The sequence below is a fragment of the Chrysemys picta genome, chromosome 16, assembly GCF_011386835.1.
Source record: "Chrysemys picta bellii isolate R12L10 chromosome 16, ASM1138683v2, whole genome shotgun sequence".
Classification (NCBI taxonomy): domain Eukaryota; kingdom Metazoa; phylum Chordata; order Testudines; family Emydidae; genus Chrysemys; species Chrysemys picta.
Genome location: NC_088806.1, coordinates 30,462,129 through 30,489,608, shown reverse-complemented (window position 1 = coordinate 30,489,608; position 27,480 = coordinate 30,462,129). Strand labels below are relative to the sequence as shown.

Genomic DNA, 27,480 nt, shown 5'->3' with positions numbered 1-27,480 from the left:
GCTAATGCTTCCCCCACAGAAGGGGTTTGGCAGTGTAGATGCAGTTCAATGTACTCAGCTTTGCTCAAAATAAAAAAGGAGTAATGTGACAATAACTACCAGGGTTTGTTTAATGTTCCCTCTGAGATAAAATGGGGCAGCTGTACTGCCCTCTTCTGCACCACTTGTAGGAGCAAAGAGGATGCTGGCTTCTTCTCATGACAGCTATGGTGTGTTTTTTGTTACATGGAGGTTGTGCAAGCCATGGAATCTATGATTTCAGCCTATGGCAGCTTGGGAGCTGTGGATGGCAGCCAGCAGGACCCTCCAAAACTCCCTGTGCCCAGTGGGGAGACCCCATAGCTGAGCTCTTCAGTTTGTCATGGACTTTTTTTTTAAGTAGTAAAAGTCAGCCAGGTCCTGGCCTTCTGTGAATTGTCTTTGTGGCCTGGGACTTATCTGTGCCATTACGAAAACTCTCCATGACAAAATCTTAACCTTCCTTATAACCTAGCCTGGGGGGTCGCCCCCACAAGGCTGCAGACAGCAGGGCCCTTTGCCTTACCTGAGTTTTTAATGGCTGGAGAGGCAGTTTTAATAATTTACCCTGCTGCAGCCTATGGAGCTCCCTTACCCGCCCCCCCGCCCCCAGTCACTGACCCTCTCCCCCCTCCCCCGGCTCAGGCGGGGCAGACCAAGGGAACTCCCCGCTGCAGGAGCCGCGTGCCCCGCCCCGCCCCCTCCCAGCGCTCCCTGTACGTCACACGCCCGCGCAGCGCGTGAACAGCCGGCAGCGCGCGCCCGCCCGCCCCGCCCCACGTGCAGCGGCCGGGGGCCAGTCGGTTTCCGGGGCGCGCCTCGCGCTGTTTTGTCCCCGCCGCCGACCCGTCTGCGCCGCTCCGCAATGGCGGCCCCGGGCCTGTCCAAGGCCGAGTACCTGCGGCGCTACCTGGGCGGGGCCGCGGCCGCGGCCGAGCCGGAGGGCGGCAGGCGCAAGCGGAGGAAGAAACCGCCGGGGAGCAGCGGCAGGGGGTGAGCGGCCGGGCCGGGGGGGGATCGCCCCTCCCCCCGCTTCCGGGTTCCCCCCGCCCCCCCGGATTCCTCGGGGTCCCCCTGCCTCTGGGGTGCCCTGGTCCCCTCCCGTTCCAGGGCCTCCTCGGCCCCCTGCGCTCCCCCAGCCCTTAGCCCCCCCTTGCTCCCAGGACCCCCCCACGCTGCCCTAAGGGTTCCCCTGGCAACGCCCCCCCCCGGGTTTCCCCCACCGCGCTTAGGGAAATGAGAATGATGAATGGGTTGTAAAATGTGCCCTGTAGCAGCGGTTCTCCCTCAGGGATGCGCTGAGGTCTGCCGGGGGGTCCATCAGCTCCTCTAGAGATTTGCCTAGTTTTACAACAGGCCACGTAAATAGCACTAGTGGAGCCAGTACGAACTAAAATGTCAGACAATGACTTGTTTGTGCTGCTCTCTCTCCTATACACTGAAATACAGGTAAGTGCAATAGTTATATTTCAGTTGATTATCTCCTAAAAACAAGAAAGTCAGCCGCTGTTCAGTACTAGTGGGCGGTGCCACGTCTGTATTTTTATGTCTCATTTTGTAAGCAAGTCTTTTTTAAGTGAGAAGAACAGGAGGTGAAACTTGAGGGTACCTACGCAAGACCAATCAGACTCTGGAAAGTGGTAGAGTGGTCTGGAAAGGTTGAGAGCCACTGCCTTATAGTGACAGACTCAAGGATCTCTGACTACTTGGCTTAACAGAAGGTTAAGGGGTGACCTGGTTACAGTTTGTAAGAACCTAAATGAGGAATAAATATGTGATAACGGGCTCTTCAATCTAGCAGAGAAAGGTAGAACTCGATCCAGTGGCTGGAAGTTGAAACTAGACAAATTCAGACTGGAAATAAGGCGTACATTTTTAAGAGTGAGGCTAATTTACCATCAGAATAACTTACCAAGGTTTTCTATCTCAAACGTTTTTAAAATTAAGACTGGATGTTTTTATAGAAGATTAGGAATTATTGTGGTAAAGTTCCCTGGCCTATGCTATATAGGAGGTCAGGTTCTCAACCTGTTTACCACTGTGGGCTGCATCCAATACTATCTGTATGGCTCTGAGGATGTCACATGGGCTGCTGCTCTGTGCTGATTGGACCACAAGCTGCCCGCAGGTTGAAAACCTAGATGATCGCAATGGTCCCGTCTGCCCTTGGAATCTGTGAGATCTCCCCCACTTTCACTTCTGAAGGATCCCCAAGTAACCCCTTAACCATGGGGCCCCACCAAGTATCTCCCCTGCCTCTGAGACCGGAACCCCTGTACCTATCCCTATCTCCAGTGTGTGTTAGGGGATTTGGGGCTTGTGTAGCTTCTTTTCTTGCTCCCCCTGCACTGTTCACTGGGTCAGGGGAGAGGTAGATCTAGAGCACCCCCCCCCCCCCAGGTAGCTGATTGGGGGCAGTTGCTCTTACCACAGTGGACTATGGGGATGCAAAAAGCAACTGCTGTGTCTCTGAGGGTCCTTCTTTTGCCTGCCACCTGAGTTGCATACATTGGACACAAATGCCTCTTATTGCTTCATTCATCTGCTTTGTACTCCCCTGAGCCATGGTCATTTCCTAATGCCACTACCTTTCTCCCCCTCCTCTCAGGATGCGAATAGTGGATGATGATGTGAGCTGGAATAGCATTTCTGCTGCACAAGAGAAAGAGGAGGAGGCAGAGGATGAAGGGGACCTGCCTGTGGTGGGTACTCTAGGGTCGGGAGGCTTGTGCTATCAAAAACCAAATTACTAATTGTATTCAGCACCCCTACAAACTTCCTGCTGTCATCATGGGGGGAAACACTTGCCGGGGGAATGGCTGCCTGTGTAAGTGGACAAAGTGAATAACTTGTCTGGTTTAACAGTAGAGAGATCTCATTAGTATCCTAGAAAGAATGATATTTTGCATTCAAATGTTTTATATATGCATTGCCGTAGATCTAAAGGCTTAAAGCAGATTGGAGCCTCATTCGGCTAGGCCTTGTACAACCATCAGCAAAGGGAGCATTTGGTGTGTAAGCTACTGCGGGTAGGGACTGATACTACGTCTCTATCTTGCATTAAAAAAATTAACAAAACAACATTATAGCAAAAGGAGAGAGCAGCTGACCCTGCAGAGCTGCTGTTCTGTGAAGGGGGTTCAGAAATCAAACGTAAAATTGACCAGTAGCATAAGTGGGTACAACTCTGTTGGCCTTAATCAGTGTCAGATTTGTTCCAGAGCATATGTGAAAAATGTGGCTGCACAAGGGCTGTTTTACACTACACGTCCCATAGAGAATCCAGGATGCCCAGTGTCTGAAGGTCTCTAAGTGCTTTTCAGTTACTATTATGCTTTATGACTCATGTCCCTCTTCTGGGGGTAATTGCTTCCTAGAGCAGAGGAGGTTCTCAACCTTTTTCTTTTTGAGCCCCCCCAACACGCTATAAAAACTCCACGGCCCCCCTGTGCTGCAATAACTGCTTTTCTGCATATAAAACCAAGGGCTAGCGTTAGGGGTGGCAAGCAGGGCAATTGCCTGGGGCCCCATGCCACAGGGGCCCCTGCAAAGCTACATTGCCCAGGCTTCAGCTTCAGCCCCGGGTGGCAGGGCTCAGGGACCTGGGCTTCAGACCCATGCAGTGGGGCTTTGGATTTCTGTCCTGGGCCCCAGTGAGTCTAATGCTGGCCCTGCTTGGAGGCCCCCCTGAAACCTGCTCGCAGCCCCCAAGGGGGGCCTGGACCCCTGGTTGAGGACTACTGTGCTAGAGCGTATTCTCCTGTGCTTTGTCTAGTTCAGGTTCCAATGACATACTGTGCGTAGATAGACTGTCACTAGCAACTTTTAATGGGCTGTTATTGAGTTAACAATCATATTTTTAAAAGCCTTTATTTGAGTTACTAACAGCACCTGAGATATGGAACATTTTTTAATTAGACTGATCAGTTTCACTTATTGCTTCTTTTGCAGTAGCCCAACTTCAGTGTCTGGTGAACAGATACTGTTTAGATCTAAAACTTCCCTTCAGACAAATAAAGTTCCCATTGGAATTGATAGAAATTTTTTTGCTAATTCCTGTTTTTGAGCCAAATCTAAATTTTGAGCTGAGACTGCTTGACATGGTGGGTCTTTAGAGATTGATTTTTAAATGAAAAAGAAGCAGTGGAGAGCTGTTGCAAAACAAAAGCAACAGATGAGAGAAATATTTTGAAATGTTTTAAAACAATCGCTTGTAATGAAATCAAATAAGCCCGTGCAATTGATGATGTGAGCTAAACTTTGCTACTTAAGTAGGAAGGGATGTGTTCCATTCTAGAGCTACAGAGAACAATCCAGAGACTAATACATAGTCAGAGGCGTTAGCAGTATTGTGTGTTTTGATATCAATGTACACGAAGTCTGTGCAGCATAATAATCGAGGATTACAGGCAACCACATTAGTTGCCTGAGTGTGTTTATTTTTGAGAGTAGAAAATCTCCTGGGTTGTAACTCTGCTACGTTGCATTCAGGTAGCAGAGTTTATTGATGAGCGTCCAGAAGAAGTGAAACGGATGGAAGAATTCCGGACAAATAGTAAATGGAAGCTTTTAGGAGGTAAGCTTGGAGTGGTGGCTGTGGTTGTTTTATCCCCAGCAAAGTATTCAGCTTGGTTCAATCCCCACAAATGTAGTAAGTCCTTGTTCCAAATAATTTACGCTTAAAGATAGGTATGTAGAAGATAGGAAACATTGGGTAACCCAGAGATGGAGGAGGCTTAGGTTTTATAGGGTTTTCATTCCACATTTCAATACATATATCTTCTTATGAGCCTTACAGAAGAAAAGGGCTTTCAAGAGGGACTTGACCGAAGAGAGATGGTTTGGCTTAGAAGGGGTGTTCCACAGGAAAGGGCAGCATGGAAAATTACACATGGAGAGTGATAGAAGGAAATGAACAGAGATTCAGGACTGGCATTGTACAGAGAACAGAGGGGCTGATGGGATACAGTAGGACACAGGATGAGATGAGGATGGGGGGACTTGTGAATGGGTTTGAAGATAAAGGCAAGAGCTTCAACTTGACTTCAGCAAGGTGGTGCCCTGCAGTTGTCAGGTTGTCATCAATGGAACTGAGGGTGAAAGTGAGCGTAGTCATCATCTGCAGAAGATGTGAGGGCAGGGGCCTTCTTAGTTGTTTGAAGGGAGCCCTGTCTGACTTCATCTAGGGAGCATGTCTGGGCTAACTTTCCATCCCCTTCCCCTGAGTGTTTTGCTTCTGCAAGCTGAAAAATGAAACACCAACAGAAGAAGCATGTACCCCATAAATCCTGAGATGTGCTCTCATTGTATGGAGGAATCATAGGACTGGAAGGGACCTCGAGAGGTCATCTAGTTCAGTCCCCTGCACTCATGGCAGGACTAATTATTATCTAGACCATCCCTGACAGGTGTTTGTCCAACCTGCTCTTAAAAACCTCCAATGATCCACGACCTCCCTAGGCAATTTATTCCAGTGCTTAACCACCCTGACAGTTAGGAAGTTTTTCCTAATGTCCAACCTAAACCTCCCTTGCTGCAATTTAAGCCCATTGCTTCTTGTCCTGTCCTCAGAGGTTAAGAACGATTTTTCTCCCTCCTCCTTGTAACAACCTTTTATGTACTTGAAAACTGTTATCATATCGTCCTGCCCCAGTCTTCCCTCACAGGCCATGTTTTCTAGACCATTAATCATTTTTGTTGCTCTTCTCTGGACTATCTCCAATTTGTCCACATCTTTCCTGAAATGTGGCGCCCAGAACTGGACACAATACTCCAGTTGAGGCCTAATCAGTGCGGAGTAGAGCAGAAGAATTACTTTTCGTGTCTTGCTTACAACACTCCTGCTAATACATCCCAGAATGATGTTTGCTTTTTTTGCAACACTGTTACACTGTTGACTCATATTTAGTTTGTGGTCCACTATGATAAGAATCTAAGTGATGATTCTTTTCTTTTTTTTAGATCAGAATGAAGATTCACAAAGCTCAGACCTTTCTCTAGCTGCCAAGTCTACAGCAAGGTATGGGGCTTTGCCTGGGGTTGTGGTCTCTCAGTACTTTACAGTTAAGCCTTATGATGTAGGTAAGGGATATATGAGGATTGCTTTATTCAGCGCTAAAATGCATTCACCTCTGGGGGAGAACGCAGTAACTGTCTAATACAGTGTACAGAAATAATACACAGAACTTTAACACAGGAAGCAGATTTATTCCATAGTCATTTAAATACGTAGGGAAAATATAGGTGGCTGCATGCTGGCAAGCAAAGCCGGAATGTGATGAGGACAGTAGAGTTCCCTCCTTTTCATAACCGCCTTGGGATCTTTAAATTCTCACATGACTCCTGAAAATATTCCGACTGCCCATAACATCTGTTTCAGCCCCTTCCACTATTAAGTGGATTGGTCATAAATTGATTCCGGTAGAATTTAAGTGCCAACCCGGCTGGAGCTCAGAGGGCCCAGGTATAGGAACCCTTTTGGGGTTTTTGGCGTGGTAGTGACAGATCAGAGGTGACAAGTTCAGGCATTAATCTGTGTGAACGTCTGTCTGTGAAACTGAGAACCAAATGTGAATTGGTAACCAGCGCTTCATTCAGCAGGGCTTTAAACCCTGCTGGCTGCTTTACAAACCTCTTGTTTTGTTTTTATTTCCAGTTCAGAAACCACAAAACAAAAGAAAATTAAACACTTATCTGAACCATCACCTCCCAGGAGAGGTCGTCATGATTCGCCTGAGATTTCTCCACCCAGGAGGCAGCGTCATGATTCTTCAGATGAGTCTCTATCCAGGAATCAGCGCCGCGACTCGCCGGACCTGTCGCCGCCCCGCCGTGGGCGCCGCGACTCGCCGGACCTGTCGCCGCCCCGCCGTGGGCGCCGCGACTCGCCGGACCTGTCGCCGCCCCGCCGTGGGCGCCGCGACTCGCCGGACCTGTCGCCGCCCCGCCGTGGGCGCCGCGACTCGCCGGACCTGTCGCCGCCCCGCCGTGGGCGCCGCGACTCGCCGGACCTGTCGCCGCCCCGCCGTGGGCGCCGCGACTCGCCGGACCTGTCGCCGCCCCGCCGGGGGCGCCGCGACTCGCCGGACCTGTCGCCGCCCCGTCGTGGGCGCCGCGACTCGCCGGACCTGTCGCCGCCCCGCCGGGGCCGCCGCGACTCGCCGGGCCTCTCGCCGCCCCGCCGTGGGCGCCGCGACTCGCCGGACCTGTCGCCGCCCCGCCGTGGGCGCCGCGACTCGCCGGACCACCACGACTCAGTGTCAGGAAAAAAAAACAAGAAAACTATGGACAAATCGCTACCGGGAGGAATCCAAGGAGAGCGATCTAATCTGAGATCCGGCTTCCCACACAAGTCCTCATCACATCATAAGCGGCAGATAACTCCAGATCTTTCACCCCTCAGGAAGAACAGAGACAGTTCTGACCTAGCCACATCACCATCTTGGAGAAAGAGAACTGGATCACCTAGTGGGCTGAAAAAACAGAGCAGCACAAGAGGTGAGTATGTATGAGATCATTCAGTGCTAGCCGGGTGCTCTTGGGAACAGCAAGTCACTCAAGTTCGTGTTATTTCTAAACATTTGTCAGGCCCCCGTCTGTGACCATGTTTGCACGCTGCTGCCAGCCGTGGGATTTGGAATCAGTGTTTCTTGGTAAGTTAAAGATGGAAAGACTTAGACTTACCTTACAAGAAGTACAAAAATCCCCAGTAACGAACGTTTTGTAATGGTAAAGCTAAGTCTCTCAGTCCTGTTCTGCACAGACTTAGCAAGGGGTTAAAAATCAACCCAGAGTGCCTATATCAAAGGCAAATTGCGAGTAAAAGGAACCCCACGCAAAGAGAAGACTATTTCAAACACGTGTTAGCGAATGTTAACAATATCCTTTTTCCCCGCACGTGAAGAGGTGGCCTTAGGGACCGCTGACCTAGCCCATGCTGATGGGAAAAAGCCTCATTCAGGAATGAAACTATTGGAGCAATGCTGATTATACCTAAGTGTACGTACCAGTATTTTTATAGGTGTAGAAGAGGGATTTTCAAAATAACTTCCAGGACCAGTCGGGGCTGTTCTCAGTGCTTGATATAGAGGTCTAAAAGGAGTGCCCAGGGCTTAGCTGTCTATTATCACATGGCATGTTTAACATCTCTTCTGGTTTCCAAACTGACTAGTTTAGCTCTGCAGAGACGCACCTCAGACGCTAGCATGTCCAGGCTTTTACAGGGCTCCAAACTGTATGTCTTCTGTGATTATAATTTCATATCTCCATATTATTGCAGGCTTTTCTCCAGCCAATAAAAAGCCTAAACAGGCTCTGTCGCCTAAAAGGCGCAAGAGACATGACTCTGATTCTTCACTGGCACGGAAGAGTTCCCAGGACTCGTCTGATTCTGACCTTTCCCCCCTGCGGAACAGTCATAGACCAGGCCTGCTACACCGTGACTCCCCCTCCAAACTCTCTCCTCCCACGAGGAATCAGAACACGTCTTCAGATTCTGATTTATCTCCTCCCAGAAGGAGTCAGGCAGCTGGAAAGAAACTCCACGGTTCAAAGAGCTCTCCTGGCCTCTTGCCTCCTCGTCGAGGCCCAGATTCTAAAAGATCTTTCCAGGGGGAGAGAGGAGAGGACCAGAGGGTAAGCTTGTAAGGTATAAGTTTCCTATGCTGCCCTCCCTACTTGTCTCACCCCGTCCTGCAGTGAGCATTGCTAAGGATGAGTGAATAGCTTTGCCCTCTTGCCCCACTCAGTCATTGTGTGTCTGCTGAGAGTGCCCACAAGGGAGCCAGTTATTGCCCCGGGGAGAGAGGTGGCTTGGTGATGTGGACATTTCTCCTAAGAACTGGACTGAGATCACCAGCTCTTTACATGGATGAGCCTCCACAGCCTTCAGCTAGTGGTAATGTGTGGTATCCCTTTTGGATTTGCAGGCCAGCCAGATGCTCTCTGGGGGTAAAGCTGGCTTGGTGTCAGCCGACCTGCTGCGGAGAGAACAGCAGGAGCTCAGGAGACATGATAGAAATAACAAACACTTGGAAGGTAAAGAGTTAATGAGACTGTAATGGGCATCAACCTGCTTTCAACCTACAGCCTGGTTCCTACTGCTTTTTTCTGTGCTAGTTGTAGGGATTTGGGGTGTGGTGGGCCCTGGCTGAAGTGCTTCTCTGTGGGGTAGCATCTAGGCACTCCGAAAGGCCTTCAAGGGTGGTGTCATGGGGCCTGTATAAGCCCCTTCGTGTTCAGTTTAAATTGTTTTTTTTACCAAAAAAGTCCCAAGTTTTACAAAAAGTATTAATTTTTTTTCTCATTTTCACCCTACTTTTGTATCATTCAAATATATAAAAAATAACTTGTTTTATTAGGAAAATACAACACATTGCATGAGAGATATGTATTCCGATAATACAATACTGTGTGTGTGTATGCAACACTGCCTGTTGAAGTAAGGCTATGTATTAGTCTAGAAGATACACACAATAAAGAAACAGGCATGCCCGCAAGTTCTGAAGTGCGTGTGCATCCGAACATACTGATACATCTCATGCCCGCCATGTACACATTTCAAGCTGTTAGCAGATAACGGTTTAAAGATTTGACACACTAAAATGGGAAGAAAATTAAAATCTGTCAGAATACATTTCAGAACACAAAGAAGTATTCAAAAGTTTAAAGAAAACCCCCAAAACAGGAGAAAAGGATGAAGTTGAGTTTATGCACTGCAAACGGTGTGGCCCAATTATTAAATGTAAATATTTATAGACTCATAGTTCTAAGCCTACAACAATAAACTGCTTGTTCAAATGAAAAGTTTTATTTGGGGATTAGAGATATATTGTTTTCTTAAACTCAGAAGTGGCATTGTGTTTTGAGATCTGTTTTAGTTTTGTAGAAAACCACATTGAATGGAATTCAAAGCATTAATCAATCTACTGAATACTTTTTTCCCGTCTTTCTGTTCACCAGAATAAACCCTGATACTTACCCAGACACATTATTAATAGTTTTTTGCACTGTTTTTCATCTGTTTTTGTTGTTGCGGTAATAAACACTGATAAATTCCTGGGAAAAATTAAATTAAATAAAAACTGAAAATGAAGGGCCCTAGGCCTGTAAAGTAAATGAAATGTAAATGGTGGAACCCTCCCACCCCCGAGCACTGCTCCCCATGAAATAATAATAGAGAGGGCTGAAGCTTTTGGGACTTGCATCAGGGTGCTAGGCAGGATCAGTGAGCAATTCTTAAAAGAACCGGGTCAGACTGAGATTTGAGTAAGCCTACCTACAAGGACAGTTGTGGTCAGTGGCTAGAAACTGGTGGTTGTGGTTCTATCGTTACTGGTTGGTGACCTTTTTCTGAGGTTGGAATACTTTAAAAACAAAAAATATACATCAGCCAACCAAAACACAGGGCTGTTGAAGTGCGTAGAAGTGATGGACTGAATTGACTTGAGATGTTGGAAATGTTCTAAAATGACTAACCTGCAACTTCTCATGTCTTCAGATGAATCCCAAAATGCTGAAACAGTCTTTCGAGACAAGTCAGGCCGCAAGAGGGACCTTATGCAGGAACGACTTGAGCAGCAGAAGAAGGCGGAGGCGAAATCTGAGAGAGATGAGCTCTATGCCAAGTGGGGCAAGGGGTAAGAAGCCCCGGAGTTCAATAGCAAACTGCTCAGTCCTCTTCCATGGCATAACATCCCCTCCCCCTAATGATGTAACACCTCTGTTGCCAACAAAGATGGCCGTTGTGAAGGTGGTTTTAGTGATATGGATGCAGGCCCACTTGTGACTGGACTGAGACCACTGGACTCCTTTCCCAGGGAGCAGTGACCAGGCACTGAGATTCTGGACCTGTACACCAAATGTTCTCGATCATCTTAGAGATCTCTTGACTCTTCCTGTCCTGCACTGGTGTGTGGATTGTGAGTGCTGTACACTTGTTGGTAGCAGAGGGTTGCAATCAGCCACGCGCACTGAGCAAACAGTAGGATGTGCCCTGGGTCTGACGTGCTCTACCATAAGTCTTTGTATGTTTCTTTCCAAGCCTGGCCCAGGGTAGGCAGCAGCAGCAGAATGTGGAGGATGCCGTAAAGGAGATGCAGAAGCCATTGGCTCGTTACATTGATGACCAAGACTTGGATCAGATGCTCCGCGAGAAGGAGAGAGAAGGGGACCCCATGGCTAACTTCATCAGAAAGAAGAAAGCCAAAGAGAGCAAGGATAAGAAAGGTTGGTTTGTACTTAGGTTATGGCAGTTCAGGGCTCAGGTGAGGCACTGATGAGCAAGGCGGCTGTTAATAAACGCACAGCACGAGACTCACCGTAACGGATCAGTCTGTTTTTGGTGGCTGTTAGTGCAATAGTGGTAATGACTCACTGTACTGTTGTTGGCCAGCTGTGTTCTGATTGGCTTAGAGACCAGGTGAACAACAGTGCTGTGCTCTTGTGAACCAACGGAGTTCATCTAGATGAAAGGTGGTATTTGGAAGTTCTCCATGAATAATGGTCAGCGCTCAGCGATCTGGCTGGCTGGCTCAGCAGTCAGTGCATGTGTGTGTATGCTGTTTTAGATTGATGATAACGTAACCGCATGGTTGAGCTGAAATAGTAATGGATTATATTGCTGCTTTTCTGTGTCTCTAGAGAAGCCCAGGTACAATGGACCAGCACCTCCCCTGAACAGGTTTAACTTATGGCCTGGGTATCGCTGGGATGGAGTGGACAGGTAGGCATTCCTCATCGGTTTGTATTGCACCTAGCATGGTGGTAGAGGTAACAGATGGTCTTCTGCCCTGAAGAGCTTACCCTTAGCTCCAGGGTAACGCAGACAAAGGCATGGGGGAAGTATGCTGTACTGCCTGCACACAAAGGCGTTTTCACACAGTCTCTTGGCTTACTGAGCTTCCAAACCTTTTTTTTAAATGATGTGAATTTCATGCCAGAGTGAGGTGCTGGCTCAACACCCCAGAAGACCAGAGTCCTCTGTTGACAAGCAGCACTGCAGGCTTCTCGTTAGAGCTGCTTGCATTTTGGGGGGGTGAACATGGCTTTTCAGTGGTATTGAAATGTTTGTGTTTGCAATTTTACAAATAGTTGGTCAAATTGAAATGTCAAATTATTGGGTTTCAGTTTTTTTTCAGGTGCCTCCCCCCCTCTTTTTTTCCAGTGAGGTGGGAGGAGGGCCCCAACTGCTCTTTTTTGTATTGAATATAAACAGTTTTTTAATTTGTTTGATGAAAAATCAAAATTTTCCATGAAATGTTTTTAATTTTTCACAGAAAATACTTGCCCTTTTCTCATCATCTGTGCTTCCCACACCCTGCTCTCCCCCTTGCTAATATGCCTCAGTGCTGACATTTGCAGACCCTTGCTATGATGGGCTGGGAGACCTATCTCCATAGTTTGCCTGTCTTGCCAATGTGGGGATACGTGGCCTTTGCAGTCGGGACATTTATCATGAAAAACTGGAAGGAGACCCACCTAATTTGCTGTACAGTGGCCACTGAACTGCCACCAGATGGCACCAGCTGTTGTTAACTACAGATGGGGCTGAAACTGAGCCAGCAATCTAGAAATGGAAGGGAGCTTGAGCCATCTGGTCATTCCACAAGGTTTCATTTCTCAGAAATGGCTTGGTAAAGTATATTGTGCACCAACCCACACTCTTGTTGATATTATTTTGTAGGTCCAATGGGTTTGAACAGAAGCGCTTTGCCAGGCTAGCCAGCAAGAAGGCAGTTCAGGAGCTTGCATATAAGTGGAGTGTTGAGGACATGTAAACAAAAGAGAAAACCATATGGAAGACTGCTCCTGGCTCCCCTTTGGGGAGGAAGTGAGACCCCAGCACAACCTAATGACATTGCAAGAGCTGTACGGAATGGCTCATTCTTCCTTGAACACCTCTTCTTTAACACTTAGCATTCAGTGTTAAAATGGACTACCTGGGGGTGAGAAGGCTGCCTCTAAAGGAAAGTTCAAGATGCTCCTGGAAGAGGATGAAAACAGGTCACACTCTCCAGTCAGGCAGAGAGGAGAAGGCGGGAAAACTTCGGGTCCCTTGAGCACGGAGAAGAACTCCTACAGCTTTACTGCGAGCAGCCGGAAAGTGCAGTATCCAGCTACCTGCAGGAGCAGTTCTGCTCTCTTGGACTTGCTGTGAGATGCAGAAGAGACACCAGTTTCTGGCATTAATATTTTTTTAACAAATTATATGTAAATACATTTGTAATCCTATTTTCAGCCAAACTCTTGGTTCCCTGGAGGTGTTTTTGGGATCTGCTGATTTTCAGTTGTGTCCCAAATCTCAGGTGCTTCTCTGGGGTGCGGAGAGGATTAAAGAAAACTCATTCTGAGAATTATGCTTTTGTGTGTCAAGATTGTAAACTGGAAGTTGAGATTTCAGCTGTGGGGAGCTCAACAGGGGTTTGTAGGCAGTGGTGGCAGCATAGGTTTAATACCATCAGCTGGCTTGTCGCTGTTGTGCCCCAGCAAGTCTGCCTGATGTCATTGCTAAGTGGCTCTTTTGTCCTGCAATGTGGATTCCCCGACTGGCCGTGAAAGCCCCTCCTGTTCCTAGTTCTGAGCTATGCTAAGTAGACGAATATTTTCTACAATGCCTTGCTCCATATGGTGGAACATCACTGTCTGGTCCCTTCCTAAACGGGGTTTTTGGAGAGAGGGGTGTGGAGGAGAAACTCTTTTGTTGTATTTGACAACAAACCCATCCTGGCTAGAAACTCTGGCAGCTGGTCTAGGTTAACTGCTCATGGAAAGATGCAGTTAATAGTGGGTTTAAATGTACTGCCCTGAATGTGATTTTTATTTTGAGCATCTGATGGCAAGGGGTTGGTCTCGATCACGAGGGCTGACAGGGCCAAGCTAGCTTGGCAGTTGCATAGTCACAGCATTGCTGTCTGCATGTTAGTTTAAACCTGAAATCTGACTTTCAGAAAAGACGACCGCTCTGCCAAGACTCTGAGCCACAGCTAAGGTAGAGACAATGTGTTGAGAAAGCACCTCTGATCTCACAGGCAGTTGGAGTTTTCTCTTTCTTTACTTTGCAGAGAGAAAGTGTTGAATGCCCCAGCTGTTTCCATGGAAGGTCCTTGCCTTAGTAGCAGTCTGGGTCTTGGGATAGGGTAAAGGCTTTCTTAGGAAATGTGATTTGTGGAGTGGTTTCTCCCTGTCAAAAGGCGATGCTCCTTTTTTATTTAACAGGTTAAATTTCTAACAGTCCTGTAACCTGGATGAAAAATTGTAAATAATATTTTTTAGCTGGCTCTGTGTGTGGTGTGGTTTTTTTAAACTTTAAACATACAGTGGGGTTGAAGTGGGCATAAGTGTGTCTCAGGGGTGTGGATTTTTCACAGCACTGAAACAAGTAGCTCTACTGATTTAAGTTCCTGGTGAAGACCAGCTCCAAACACATGTGTAAGATAAACTTATGCATGGGGCAGATATCAATCTTTCACTATGGTTACTGCTGTTTGAATTGATGATAAAAACATTAACCCTTGGATTTTTTAAGTCAATGTAAGTTGTAGGCCTTTACCCTCTTGAGATAGATGTATGTGTCACAGGTTGGATCACAGAACCCCCCCTTGGGAGCTGCCACCTGATGTGCAAAGACTACTCCCGTCTGGCTCCAGACACTCCCGTCTGGCTCCAGACACTCCCGTCTGGCTCCAGACACAGACCCAGGGTCTGAATTGCTTGCCCCAAAGCTGCAGGTTTACCTGAAAGCAGCTCACAGAAGTGTTCCTGTTTAACACTCAGCTGCCCAACTCCCAATGGGGTCTAAACCCAAATAAATCCATTTTGCCCTGGATAAAGCTTATGCAGGGTAAACTCAAGTTGTTTGCCCTCTATAACAGAGATATGCACAGTTGTTTGCTCCCCCAGGTATTAATACATACTCGGAGTTAAGTAAAAAGTGATTTTATTAAATACAGAAAGTAGGATTTAAGTGGTTCCAAGTAGTAACAGACAGAACAAAGTCAGTCACCAAGCAAAATAAAGTAAAATGCACAAATCTATGTTTAATCAAACTGAATACAGAATGCTCCCTTTTACAGGCTAAACTCCTTTTAGCCTGGGTCCAGCAATCACTCACACCCCTTGCACACTGTCCTTTGTTCCAGTTTCTTTCAAGTGTCCTGAAGGGTGGAGAGGCTCTTTCTTTAGCCAGCCGAAGACAAAAATGGAGAGGTCTCCCAGGGGTTTAAATAGACTCTTGTGGGTGGAGACCCCCCTCCTCACTCCTCTGCAAAGTCCAGCTCCAAGATGGAGTTTAGGAACCACCTGGGCAAGTCACATGTCCCTGCATGACTCAGTTTTTACAGGTAGCATCCATTGTTTATATGCTACCCTGAATGTCCTCGAGTAGACATCTTATGTGGATTGGAGCATTCCAAGATCCATTGTCTAAGTGTTTCTTCATTAAGTACTTAATTTCAACATTCCTTTCTCCAGGAACTGACCAAATGCTCTACTAAGGTTATTTAGACATCAAGCCAGTGCACAGCCAACATTCAAATGATACATGCATGCAAAGAGGATTAATATATCTTCATAAAGGTTATGATCTACTGAATGTGTTACATGGCATATGTAGCATAAAACACATTCTAAGCATATTTCTATAAAGCCTTATGGGAGGTACATTATGTAAATTTTTTTTTGTCATCTGATTTTTCTGATAAGTCACGTGCTGCTAGTGCTCCTCTGTTACTCCAGACTTGCAGAAAACTACTGTCTGGGATTCTTCAGATAGAGAGAAAGTTGGGAACACTCCTTTTGCTGAGGAATGCACATCCGTCTAATCAGGACCATTTAAGTGCTAACACTAAGCACAAGCAATTTTTATTATCTTTAAAATAAAATGCAAAATAATAGACTAATGCACTCTGAAAGCTAGTGTTAAAATATTAATGGTAGCATTCCTACAGAATCCTTAAACAAACAGGAAATACAATGAAATTAGGTACAAATTATTGAATAATTTCAATAGCTATTACATTTTGTATTGCTGTAACTTAAACAACCACCACATCCATGCACAACACCCAAATTAACAGCAGCTATTCTAGGATGTGTCTGCACTGTGATTGCTTACCCACGCTAGCTTGAATCTCGCTAACCTGGCTAAAAGGCAGTGAAGACATGCAGGCTGTACAAGCCTGCCGAGAACCCTTGCTATGTACTTGGGTTCCTATTCTGTGCTGCTGCATCTTTGTTTTTAGCCATGGTAGCTAGATTAAAGTTAGTGTGAGTACTTCTGTGCGAGCTGCAATCACACCTCTGCAGTGTAGGCACTCAAGTTTCAGAGATTTTAGATGCCATTTTAATGTTGCTAAGATGCACAAAAAACAGTTTATCAAATTGTCTAGTTAGTAATGGTTTGCCCATTAGCATTCTGGGGACAGAGTTGATTTGGCTGAGGGACCTGGATCCACACTGCATATCAGGCTTTAACGGGCACAAGAGAATTCATTGTTTCTCTTCCCTGCTGCTGTTGCTGGATCAAGTACATTTGCAAACGACAGACTGGGAGTGGGATAGGCCTGAAAAAGAAAGTGTTGAGAACCCAGTTATGTGTCTGACTGGTGCAACCGGAGCCGTAGTTGCATTGCAGGAATCAGAATGTTGCCATGGCCTGCCTGGACTTGATCACCGAAAGAGATAGAAGCTGTACCTGTAAGACTCCCTGTGGATGGTGGAGAAATCCTGCTTTCCCTGTGCTCGGATGGGTTTCTGCTCTGGTTTGCAGTTCTTCACCTTCTCCGCTCTCTGGGGCAGGAATGTGCTGTGTGTGGTAGTTTGGCTTTCAAACTTGGCCTAGAAATCCAAACAGTCACAGAGTTCAGTCCCTTTTTTTGGTATTTTACACTGCAAGGTGTTAGGAGACGCTATCAAAGCGCCCCCTGCCCCAGCCATGCCTACATTAAACATGAGCCAACTGCTAACTAGAGATCGCAGCAATCTGTCAGCTTCCTTTCCATTCTGCATATGGACCAGAGGTAATTACATTTGAAAAAGAAAGAACTGGAGAAAAATAGGAAATTGCTTTTAGGAAATATTAAAGTGTGTGAGCAAGGAAGTGGGGTTTTTCCCCTGTTGTTGCCGCGGTCAGTTGTAGATTCTCTGTCACTGCCAATGTAAAAGAACAGAGGAGATAAGGCACTTGTAAATATACAATAGGGCTGTACAGGGGGCAGACAGACATGGCCGGTTTGGACTCTGCCGTCTGTTTCTGGATGTCCCTGAATGCTGTTTGCTAGGGGGTCTGGGACATAAGGTAGCATATGTGTGCTGCCAGGGGAGTATTCAAAATACCCAGGTTTAACTTGGTGAACGTTAGTCTAAGGGCTGCTTTCCTCCACCTGTTGCTGTCTCAGCTGTGCCCCTCCTGGGGGGAGCAGTAGAGGACCCTACACTGGCTGGTAGCAGCAGCAGCAGGGTGCCCAGCTCCAGCCTCCTCTCTCTCCCCCCCCCCCTCACCCCACTACACATTGCAGCAAGAGGGCTGTCTTTGTTCTGGTCATTGTTTCCTCACTGGATGTTTGCTCCAAGCTCCTGTTCCCCTCCCTCACTCCCTGCCCACCAGCTTCCTCTCCCTACACATCTGCCCTGGGTAACAACTCCCTCACCTCCCATCATGTTAGTGCCACACGTCTTCTTTAAAAGGGGATACCTGCATCCATTATGCTGCCTGTCTCTCAAATCCCCCTCTCCCCATGCGTCTATTCAGATAATAAACTCTGCAGGGCAGGGACTACATGCCTGGGGAGTCCATGCAGCACCTGTCATGCTACGACCCTGACTGAAATAGGAGTTGGCTGCTGTTCTCTCAAGCACATCATTCATGGGACAGTGGCCTCTGTCTTTGTGGTACCCTGTGGAATTTGTCTGGTGTACAAGGCTGTGCTGAGGCTCTTGGATGTATTCCGCTTTCACAGGACCGTCTGTGTTGTGTGAGGGTGCCAGACAGTTAGCAGGAGTGGTCTCCTGCCCCCATCGTATTACCAGAGGTCGGATGTAGACTCCATCATGGGGGTCACCTTGCCGGATTCGGGGCTGGACTCTCCACTCTCTGAAGAAGAACTTATGGGCTGTGGAATTGTCAAACTTTGCAGGGAGGGATCTCAGCACTGTGGGGGGCCACTGGATAGTCCCCGGAGGCCTGTCCAAGGGCAGAGGAGGGTAAGAGAGCTGGAAAGAGACACGAGAGGGTCAGAACAACCACAAGCTCTTTATAGCACTTTTCACCTCTAGACTGCAGAGAGGCATGGCCAGATTTTCAAAAGAGTTTTGCACCTTGTAGCTCCCATCGAGAACACTGCAGAGTTCTCTTCCTTTTAAAAAAAAAAAAAAAAAGTCTGTCCCTTGGTACGTAGAGAACGTGGCGGTGGGAAATGCTGCTTGCTGTTCCAGGTGTGGAGCTGGGAGTGGAATGGCCAAGTGCAAGTTTTACACCAATGGTTTATTACTGGGTCACAAGGACACCGGTGAAGAGGGAGCCAGCCCATTTCTGCCATGCAGGGACAGGACAAAACCGTGGACAGTGACACTGATACCTAGGGGCAGGGGTTCAGGCAGGGTTCCCTCAGTCTCATTTTTTCTTTAGCTTCCTTCCCCCCCCCGTCAGGATCACTGCAATAGGGGATTCTCTGTCCACGCTACACAAAGCAGCCACTGCACCCCCACCACGAAAGCCAAGAGGTGCCCAGATACTGGCCCCACCTCACCCTGGTTTAGAATTACTGACTTATTGAATGAATGCAGAATATAATATCCTGAACTTCTGCCATGGCTTGTCCAAGAATCTCCAAGCAATTCATCAATGGGAACTGCGTGGCCCACACCCTTTTATCCCTTTACAAACACTGGCTAATTTTCAAAGCCTCCCAGCCTATGGGGCAAAGGAGTGTTACTGTTCTCATTTTACAGACAGGAGGGGAAGAAACTTGCCCAAGGTCACAAAACAAGGCAGTGGCAGAGCTGGGAATTAACCTAGGCACCCTGACTCCTAGGCCTTGTGCTCTACTCACTAGATTTATTCCCACTGTGTGAGTGAGAATCTTTATTCATTCACTGAAATTAACTGTGCTCAGAGTCCCTTTATCTCCATTTAACCCTCCTCTCCTTCCCTTCCCATTACCTTGGTCACAGTGTCTCCACTGAATTTTCCATCCCTCTCTTTCCCCAAGTCTGCCAGCTCCTCTTTCAGCTTGATGGGGCAGGCACGAGGGTATCTGCGGGTGTCCCAGCCATGGTAGCTTTCCCTCTGCACCGTCTGAAAATCTGTGCTGGGTGGAAGAGGGACACACTTCAGCGGTGAGGTGAATCAGGTGTTTTAGAGCTTTGCATCCCCAGCCATCACTGCAGCATCTCCTGGAGTTTATTCATGGCCCTGCCGAGGACTCTCTGTACATCCTCAGGCAAGTCACTTCATTGCTCCATGCCTTAGTTTCCCCATCTGTAAAATGGGGTCAACACTGAGCTACTGCGTTTGGTAAGCGTGTGCGTTAATATCAGTGAAGGTCTGCCTGCCAGGCACCATTCACCTGAGGATCTCAAAGTCCTTGGCAATGTTGTTTATAGGAACAAAAGCATGTTTCCTTCCTCTTCCCAAAACTTGTTGCTGGGGTTGGAGGCAGCCTTCCTCAGACTGTGAGGAGGGGAAGGCCCTTGTGCTAACTCTCTATTAAAGGCTCCGCTCACCTGCTCTGCTGTCCCAGGGATCCACAGCCCCCTTGTTGCAATGCTGAGACAACCCCCTCATCCTGCCTGGAGTTCCCCCATTCCAAGCCCTGCCCAGGGGGTTACTTGATGGCTGCACTCACCTGAAGCCCTGGTTGATTGCCAGGTTGTCCAGAGGAGGCTGAGCAGGCTGAATCCGTGCAGGTAACAAGCTGCATGCTGGGAAATCGCTCTGGTACTTGGTCATGTATTCCACCTGGGCTCGTTTCCCTGCTGGCACTACTCCTTTACCACGTGACTGGGCTACCCGCTTCTCCAAGGGCACAGACTGGTAGGTGCTCTGGTGGGTTGTCGTCATGTCACGATCACCTAGCAGAACAGAAAGCAATGTACTGCCCCATGCCGAGGGGGTGGGGGTTAGTCTTTGGAGGGGCTACCCCATCTATAGGAGCAGGGGTTGGCTGGTTTGCCAGCCCTACTGAGAGGGGCTGTAGAAATCAAGAGCGTCCCCTGTCTTAGGCCAGATTAATAAATGATACATCTTCCAGCGGGTCTCAAACTCAGGCTAGAGAATAGGGAAGCTTTTCCCAGCTCTGGTTTGGAAAGTAGCCCAGGGAGAGCTCAGCCCAGGCTTTCCATGTCGTCTCAGCGCTCAGACAGCCCCCGGGCTGGCAGCTGAGGGATGACATGGAAACGAGCCCACCCACCCAGTGTGCTCAGCTCTGCCATGCTCACAAGTCTCTGAAACTTTGTGCTGCTTCCTGCATACGGCACAGCCCCATCCTGTACTTCCGGCGTCGTATCAGAACGCCTAGCCGTGACCAGCCTCCTGGGGGGGGGGTCTACACTGCAAGGGGCAGGGAGTCTCAGAGCCTGGGTCCTCAGGGCTTGTGCTAAGAATAATGTGGAGCTGTTCAGACTTGGGCTCAGAACCCCAGGGAATGGGGTGAGTGGCAGAGGTCGAGCTGCAAATTCCCCACAGCTGTTTTTAGCACCCAACACGAGCCCCAGGCCATAGACTTGCTGCCGCTTGCACAGGGCCACTCAGAGTGGGTTTGGGTCCTAGTGAAAATTTTTTTTCAGGCCCCCCCAGCAAGGGTGGACTGGCTAAACAGGGCCAACAGGGGGCAGAGAGGGGGAAGCTAGGGAAGCCAGGCCCCCTTCCAGACCACCAGGCCCTGGTAAGGCAACAGGGGGAGGAGGGGAAGCCAGGCCCCAGGGCCCCTTCTAGACCGCCAGGCCCCAGTAATTTGTACCAGCTTTCCCCCCACACCCCCCCATCATCCCTGTGCTTGCAGTGTAGATGTACTCCTAGACCAGTGGCTCTCAACCTTTCCAGGCTACAGTACCCCTTTCCAGAGTCTGATTTGTCTTACCTACCCCCAAGTTTCTCCTCACTTAAAAACTACTTGCTTACAAAATCAGACAAAATACACCTGTGTCACAGCCCACTAGTACTGAACAGGGGCCAACTTTCTTGTTTTTACCACTAATTATAAAATAAATCACTTGGAATATAAATATTGTACTTACATTTCAGCATATACACAGAGCAGCATAAACAAGTCATTGTCTGGCTGACATTTTAGTTTGTACTGACTCCACTAGTGCTGTTTACATAGCCTGTTGTAAAACCAGGCAAATCTCTAGATAAGCTGATGGACCCCCGGAAGACTTCAGCACACCCCCTCCTCCCTTGAAAACCTCTGCTCTAGACCAGTGGTTCTCAACCTATTTATCTCTGTGGGCCGCATCCAATACTACCTGTATGGCCCTGAGGATGTCACATGGGCCGCAGCTCAGTGCTGATTGGGCCACAGGCTGAGCATCACTGTGGTCCGCATCCAATACTACCTGTATGGCCCTGAGGCTGTCACATGGGCCGCAGCTCGGTGCTGATTGGGCCACAGGTTGAGCATCACTGCCCTAGACCGTCTCACCTTGGGAGCCGCTTGGGCTAGAGGAAAAGGGCCCGGTCACAGGCTGGCCCTTTAAGGGAGCGGGGTGAGCCTGGCTGTGACCTGGCAGCTGAAGGTGATGTGGAGGCGAGGCCAGTGACTGGTCCCAGCTGTGGGGGGGACTGGAGCTGGCTGCACAGAGAGCGGAGAACGCAGTTGGGAGGAACCCAGGAGAGAGGAGCTGGGACAGGCTTGGCGAGGCCGCTGCGAGAAGGGCCTGGAGAAAGGCGGTAGCTGGGGTGAAGCTGCCTGCAGCCCTTCAGGAAGAAGGTAGGCACGAGCGCTAACCAGCGGTGGGCCCAGGAGGGGCTAGTGGGCCTGGGGACGGGGTTCTAACCCAGACCAGGAGGATGTTGTTATGCACTGATGAGGGGGGGACAGGCCTGTGCAGGGGTTCTCAAACTGGGGGTCAGGACCCCTCAGGGCGTTGCGAGGTTATTACATGGGGGGTTACAAGCTGTTAGTCTCCACCCCAAACCCTGCTTTGCCTCCAGCATTTATAATAGTGTTATAAATTTAAAAACACTTTTTAAGGGGGGGGGGAGTTGCTATTTGAAAGGGGTCACCAGTACAAAAGTTTGAGAACTACTGGGTGAGAGGGCTGCAGAGGGAGGGTGAGCGGAATGAAGCAATAAAACCAGGAGGGCGGTGCTTGAAACGCTCGCGCGGGTGGGAGAGGGGATTGCTAAGACGCCAATAGCGAATGGAACCCAGCGTGGGCGGCTGCGTGCTGCCGGGGTGGGGTTGGAAGCTTTCATCCTCTCTGTTACCTTCAATGGTGAGCTGAGCCTGGAGGCCTTTGACCAGCTCCGGTTTGGGGATGCGTTTCTCAGTGAACTCTCGCTGCGTGGTGCTTTCCATCTCGGCTGCCCGGTCAGGGGACAGGAGAGCGCCTAGGGTGGAGAGAACGGGGCTGGTGCCGCTCAGTGTTCCCAGCGTGCCAGGCTGAAGCCCGGGCTTCGGGCATGTTCCCGGGCACAGAGCCCAGCACAACCCAGCCCCGCTTCAGGCACTGTGGGCCCGGTGTCTGGCATTGGCGAGCCCCTCCTGGCTCCCGTAGTGCCGGTGAGCCCTCAGGGCACTATCAGGATCCAGGACTCAGGGATGGGGCACGTGGAATGGGGGCACCCCAAGTTAATGAAGCCCCTTTGGCTGATCTCAGCCTGGGGGCGGGTCCCAGCTGTACCTGCCAGGGCTGGTGGCTCTCCATAGCAGGCTGGGCGTTCCGCTCGCCATCCTTTGTAGCTCTCCTTGGTGGTGGTGGCGTGGGGGAAGCCGGAGCCGTCAGGCTGCCTGGGAGTCGGGGGCCGCCGGAGGGTGGTCACGACCGGCTCCCTGGGCGGGAAGTGGAGGCGGTACAGACTCTGGCTTTGGAAGGGCTCCTGTGGGCACTGATACGCCTCCTGCAAAACATGACCGCCCCGTGCCCGGGGCTAGAGAGGTCAGCCTGTCTCCTCCCCGTGGGGCTGCTGGGCCCACGCCGCTCCCAGGGAGCGACCCATGGCGCTAACCCTGCCCCAGTGGAGAGCAGGCAGCGCAGCGCAGCCTCCGTTGGCGCTGACTGGGTTCGAGTGCCCAGACGCAGAGGGCACCTCCCCACATGAGGGGGGACGGGTGGGTTAATTCACAGAGCCCCCGTGGCCTGCAGGCCTTGCCATGGCAGGTGTGTGGGTGGGGTAGACCCCTGGCCTTCTCCAAGGGGGCAGGTGGGGAGAGAGGGGTTCTCCTTTCTCCCTCGGGAGAGGGGGATGGCAGGAGCCTAGCCTGGATCGGCTGCGGTGCTGGCATTACCTGGACAGGCGGCTTGGTCTTCTGGCCCAGCTCCCAGGGAATGAACTCTGCCCGCTGCGTGGTGCTGAAGGCCATGGCCGGGGGGTTGGGGTGTGGAGGGGTGCGGAGCGGCCTCTTGCTGCTTCGAGGATGCACGTCTGGAGGGCAGGAAGAGTGAGGAGGTGACCGGGAGGCGCACGGGGCATGTGTAAAACGCTCCCAAGGGAGGCTGCTTTGGTTCCCCTCGCTTACTTGGTGGCTGGGTGTAAGTTGCCTTGTAATGGGACAGCTGGGGCCTCCTGCAGTCCTGAGGCGCTGGCCTGCTCCGCTTCTTGCAGTTCTTGTGGCGCTTGTGTCGACTGAGCGTGACAGAGAAGCAGCTGAGAGAGAGAAACCGAAACCGGGCCCCCCTCCCCTCTGGGAACTTTCTCCACATCCAGCCCGCGTGCCTCAGGGGAGCCATCAGAGCCAGGGGAGGTGACCGCCAAGGCGGCCGGGTCTGCTCGCCTGGAGCTGGGTGCTGGGCAGTCGGATGATGGGCCCCTGAGAATTGCTGCCCTCTACTCGGCGTCTCTCAGAGCTTCTGGGGAGACGGATGCAATTGGTAGGAGGAAGAGATCTCTCCTGTGGTGGAGCTAGGAGCGGGAAGCTACCAAATACTGTGAAATGACCCCCCCCCCGCCTGTTATTACCCAACTCCCGCTAGCAACATGGCTCAGGGCACGGCTGCAGGCCCCTGTCATGTTCTGTAAAGAGGTGGTTAAAACCTGTAAGTCCCCAGGGCCGTGGGTAAACACTACAGAATATATCCATGCACACGCATGTGGAGGATCTGTGGGGCAGAGACTTTTTCATGCCTCTAGGTTTCCACAGCAGTACAAGTGATGATAGCTCTTTCTAAAACGGCTCCATACTAACGCAGAGAGAAAGAGACCTAGAGCGAGAGAAATAAAGCAGCCGGCTGTCCTTCTCCGCTGCCCATGGCTTTTAGCCCGCCTGCCCAACTCAGTGCCAGCAGCTTTTGCTTAAGATCAGGTCTGGTGTGTGCAGGGGGGGGAAAGGCGAAACGAATCCAGTCTTGCTCTAGAAGCCTTCAGCAAAAATAAATAAGGGCGTATGTCTCTGTGCCTGTTCGAGCGCTCACTTACCCACAGTCGCACAGTTCACAGAGACAAGCAAACCGCAGGGATTCCATCTCCCAGGCTTTGTGGGTCAGGCAGGCGGAGGGATTCCCTCCGCCCCCGTGAGAGGCAGTGTCTGGTTCGGGAGACGACGGGCTACGGGGCTGGCAGTACGGACCCAGGAGCGCTCCGAGCAGCTACTTCTGGGCTCCAAGGAGTCTCCGTTTGGGCTGAGCTCAGGGGTTTAGTGTGTGTTGCAGGTTGCTATGGTTCCTGGTCTCCTGCCTTTCACCCAGGGGTGATTTGAATGTGAATGGCGCTCTAGCAACCCCACGAATGCCAGGTTACCAGGAGCTTAGAGGAGGGGAGGGTGCTGCGTTTCCCAGGCTAGGTTTGTAACTGACAGAGGATTAGGAGCAGCAGAGGCTGTCCGCAGGGCCGCTAACAACCAAGGGAAAGTACACAGCCCTCTGGCAGGGGACAGTCACTCGCAGGCTGGGGCCCCAAGGTCCTGGGTGCTGTGCACACCCGGTGAGCTCTGCGGAAGGGACTGTCTGCATAGTGAAAGGGTGGGAGGGGAAAACAGGCCCAAAGAGAAGTGACTTGACCAGCAGAGCTGGGGTTAGACCCAGGGCTGCTGACTCCCAGTCCAGTACCTTCCACACTGCCTCTCTAATGCTAGTTAGAACGTCCCACAGGCTTGGGGGACTCTGGATCGCCCCTGGCCAGTACCGTTCAAGGCAGTCTGCACAGTGCCTGGCATCTCTAGAGCCAGCTCTTGGGCATGGCTGCAGGAAGCTGCCTGATCCGGCCAACCGCTACCCTGGGGCCGGAGCTGCTGAGGAACCGTTCAAGGCTGAAGTCGCCACCAACAAGGAGCAGGCCAAGCCAGCGCCAATTAGCTGAGAGGCCAATCAGCATGTTAATTGAGAGTCCTGTGGCACCTTTAAGACTAACAGATGTATTGGAGCATAAGCTTTCATGGGTGAATACCCACTTTGTCGGATGCAATTCACCCATGAAAGCTTATGCTCCGATACATCTGTTAGTCTTAAAGGTGCCACAGGACTCTCTGTTGCTTTTTACAGATCCTGACTAACACGGCTACCCCTCTGATACATGTTAATTGAGTGTCATCAGTCATTTAATTGTTCGAAGCACTGTTTCATTAACAAGTTGAACGGTCCTGGCAGATGTTAATGGAACAATGCAGAAGAATTTGCTTCTTGCTGGTTAATAAGGAGACAATTAACTGGCCACTGCCTGTGTGTGTGAGAGAGAGCCATCTCACCAAGCCAGTTCTGCTTGTAGAGAGAGCTCTGGTGCTGTGGGAGGCTCTCCGATACCCTGGTGAGGGGCATGGTATAAACCCGAACAGACTGTTACTATTAAAGAGACATGCATCTTTTTAAACCTAAAAAGCCCTTTTAAAATACAGGTATTAGCAGCATCACCAGCCCAAAGGGTTCACAAATCATGAGTCAGGGTCCAAAAACCCATGAGATTGGATTACAGGTAACAAAGGTTATCCCATGAGCAATAGGAATTTAGCTTTCTTTCTTTCTTAAACTGAGATCCTTGGCTAATAACCTGACTCCCAGGCTTGGGACTTTTACTAATACATTTACAGTGTTGCCAACTCTCAGATTTTTATCATGAGTCTTACAATATTTGCTGTTCTACTTAACTGGACTGGATCCTAGAACAAACAGAACAGAAAACCATTCCCTTCCAGCCCTGGAGACTAGGTCGTCTCTCTCCTTCTCCCCACCCTTTTGAGCCCAGTCCCTTGGGAGTTTACCAAACTCCCAGCAAAATTCATTAAAAAACCCCAAGTTGCCTTGGGAGTTGGTCTCTTACGAGTCCTGTGAAGGTGAAGGAGCAGTTGAGTCCTGCTGACCCGCCCAGAGCTGCCCACTCCTCTCCTGTAATGATGTTTGGTGAGCCTGTGTCTATATAATTTACTTGCTGTTGTGACTTGATCCTGCCCAAAGTGTAATGGGGTCAGTCCCCCCACCACCACCCACTCCCTGCTGCAGGAAATACCCAATTCCAGCTGCACAAAGAGACACATCTCTGCTTTAATTTCAACAAAAAAAGAACAGGAGTACTTGTGGCACCTTAGAGACTAACAAATTTATTAGAGCATAAGCTTTCGTGGACTACAGCCCACTTCTTCGGATGCATCCGAAAGCTTATGCTCTAATAAATTTGTTAGTCTCTAAGGTGCCACAAGTACTCCTGTTCTTCTTTTTGCGGATACAGACTAACACGGCTGTTACTCTGAAGCTTTAATTTCAGGCCCTCTCAGGGCTGAGGGAGAATGTCAGTCTCACCTCCCAGCTTCTGTCTGATTTGTTTGGCTTTCTAAGCATTTCTGAAACCAGTCCTGGCTGCCCAGTAGCCAGGCAGGATCCTACACTAACCAACGGGGGTTGCTGTATAACCATAATAGCCCCACAATAATACCCCCACCACACACACATGCAGCCCAGCCCTCACAAGTGGCTGTGCGGTGTGCATGGCCTGTCAGCAGCCAACCAGCGTGTGATGCGAGAGGGACGGGACACATTTCAGGAGATGACTCAAGTATTAAATGATGCAGCCAGAAAAACCAGGGAAGCCCCTGAAATCTCTCTGGACTCCAGCTGGCTTTGTGACCAAGGACTAGTTCCCTCATGGCGCTCTCTCCCCGGCACTGAGGAATTGGCCTCACTAGCTGTTAATTCCGGTGCTGAAGCTAAAGGCTGGGGTTGCTGCAGGGCTCAGTGACTGTATCTCATGGCAGATCAGGGGCCCGGAGGGGGACCACTCCGCCCGCAGGCCAGGCTGAGCTGGGGAGGGGAGGGAGGGAACTTGCACTGAGAAGTGGACAGTTGCTGCCTGAGGGGTTTCCAACATGTGCATAGGCCTGT

The 27,480-nt window shown here is 49.9% G+C and overlaps 2 protein-coding genes and 1 long non-coding RNA gene across 10 annotated transcripts in view; 2 read left to right on the top strand and 1 right to left on the bottom strand.

Annotated features, from left to right (window-relative positions):
* The first annotated feature begins 776 nt into the window (after window positions 1-776).
* Window positions 777-14,294, top strand: BUD13 (BUD13 homolog). 6 transcript variants are annotated; one of them, XM_065569068.1, is made up of 11 exons: window positions 778-1,011; window positions 2,627-2,720; window positions 4,510-4,594; window positions 5,980-6,037; window positions 6,674-7,515; window positions 8,297-8,652; window positions 8,946-9,054; window positions 10,517-10,655; window positions 11,060-11,244; window positions 11,659-11,740; window positions 12,701-14,294. In XM_065569068.1, the coding sequence occupies exons 1-11, from the start codon at window positions 884-886 to the stop codon at window positions 12,792-12,794; spliced, it is 2,172 nt and encodes a 723-aa protein (XP_065425140.1). In that variant the 5' UTR covers window positions 778-883; the 3' UTR covers window positions 12,795-14,294. The 6 variants fall into 6 exon arrangements, with proteins under 6 accessions (XP_065425144.1, XP_065425140.1, XP_065425139.1 ...); XM_065569067.1 differs by having other exon boundaries at window positions 779-1,011; window positions 2,627-2,724; window positions 4,514-4,594; XM_065569070.1 differs by lacking the exon at window positions 778-1,011 and adding an exon at window positions 1,179-1,467.
* A 642-nt stretch (window positions 14,295-14,936) lies between these two features.
* On the bottom strand, window positions 14,937-24,787 carry LOC101932618 (stabilizer of axonemal microtubules 1-like). 2 transcript variants are annotated; one of them, XM_042851845.2, is made up of 10 exons: window positions 24,593-24,787; window positions 23,697-23,803; window positions 23,466-23,602; window positions 22,861-23,077; window positions 22,445-22,567; window positions 19,860-20,085; window positions 19,175-19,322; window positions 18,040-18,225; window positions 16,709-16,851; window positions 14,937-16,577 (listed from the first exon to the last, which is right to left on the bottom strand). In XM_042851845.2, the coding sequence occupies exons 1-10, from the start codon at window positions 24,637-24,639 to the stop codon at window positions 16,478-16,480; spliced, it is 1,434 nt and encodes a 477-aa protein (XP_042707779.2). In that variant the 5' UTR covers window positions 24,640-24,787; the 3' UTR covers window positions 14,937-16,477. The 2 variants fall into 2 exon arrangements, with proteins under 2 accessions (XP_042707779.2, XP_008163769.2); XM_008165547.4 differs by lacking the exon at window positions 24,593-24,787 and having other exon boundaries at window positions 23,697-24,550.
* Window positions 21,562-27,480, top strand: part of LOC103305908 (uncharacterized) — a 335,760-nt gene continuing 329,841 nt past the window's right edge. For both annotated transcript variants that reach the window (XR_010592996.1, XR_010592995.1), the window contains exon 1: window positions 21,562-21,944. This is a non-coding gene — a long non-coding RNA (uncharacterized LOC103305908). The remainder of the gene's footprint in view (window positions 21,945-27,480) is intronic.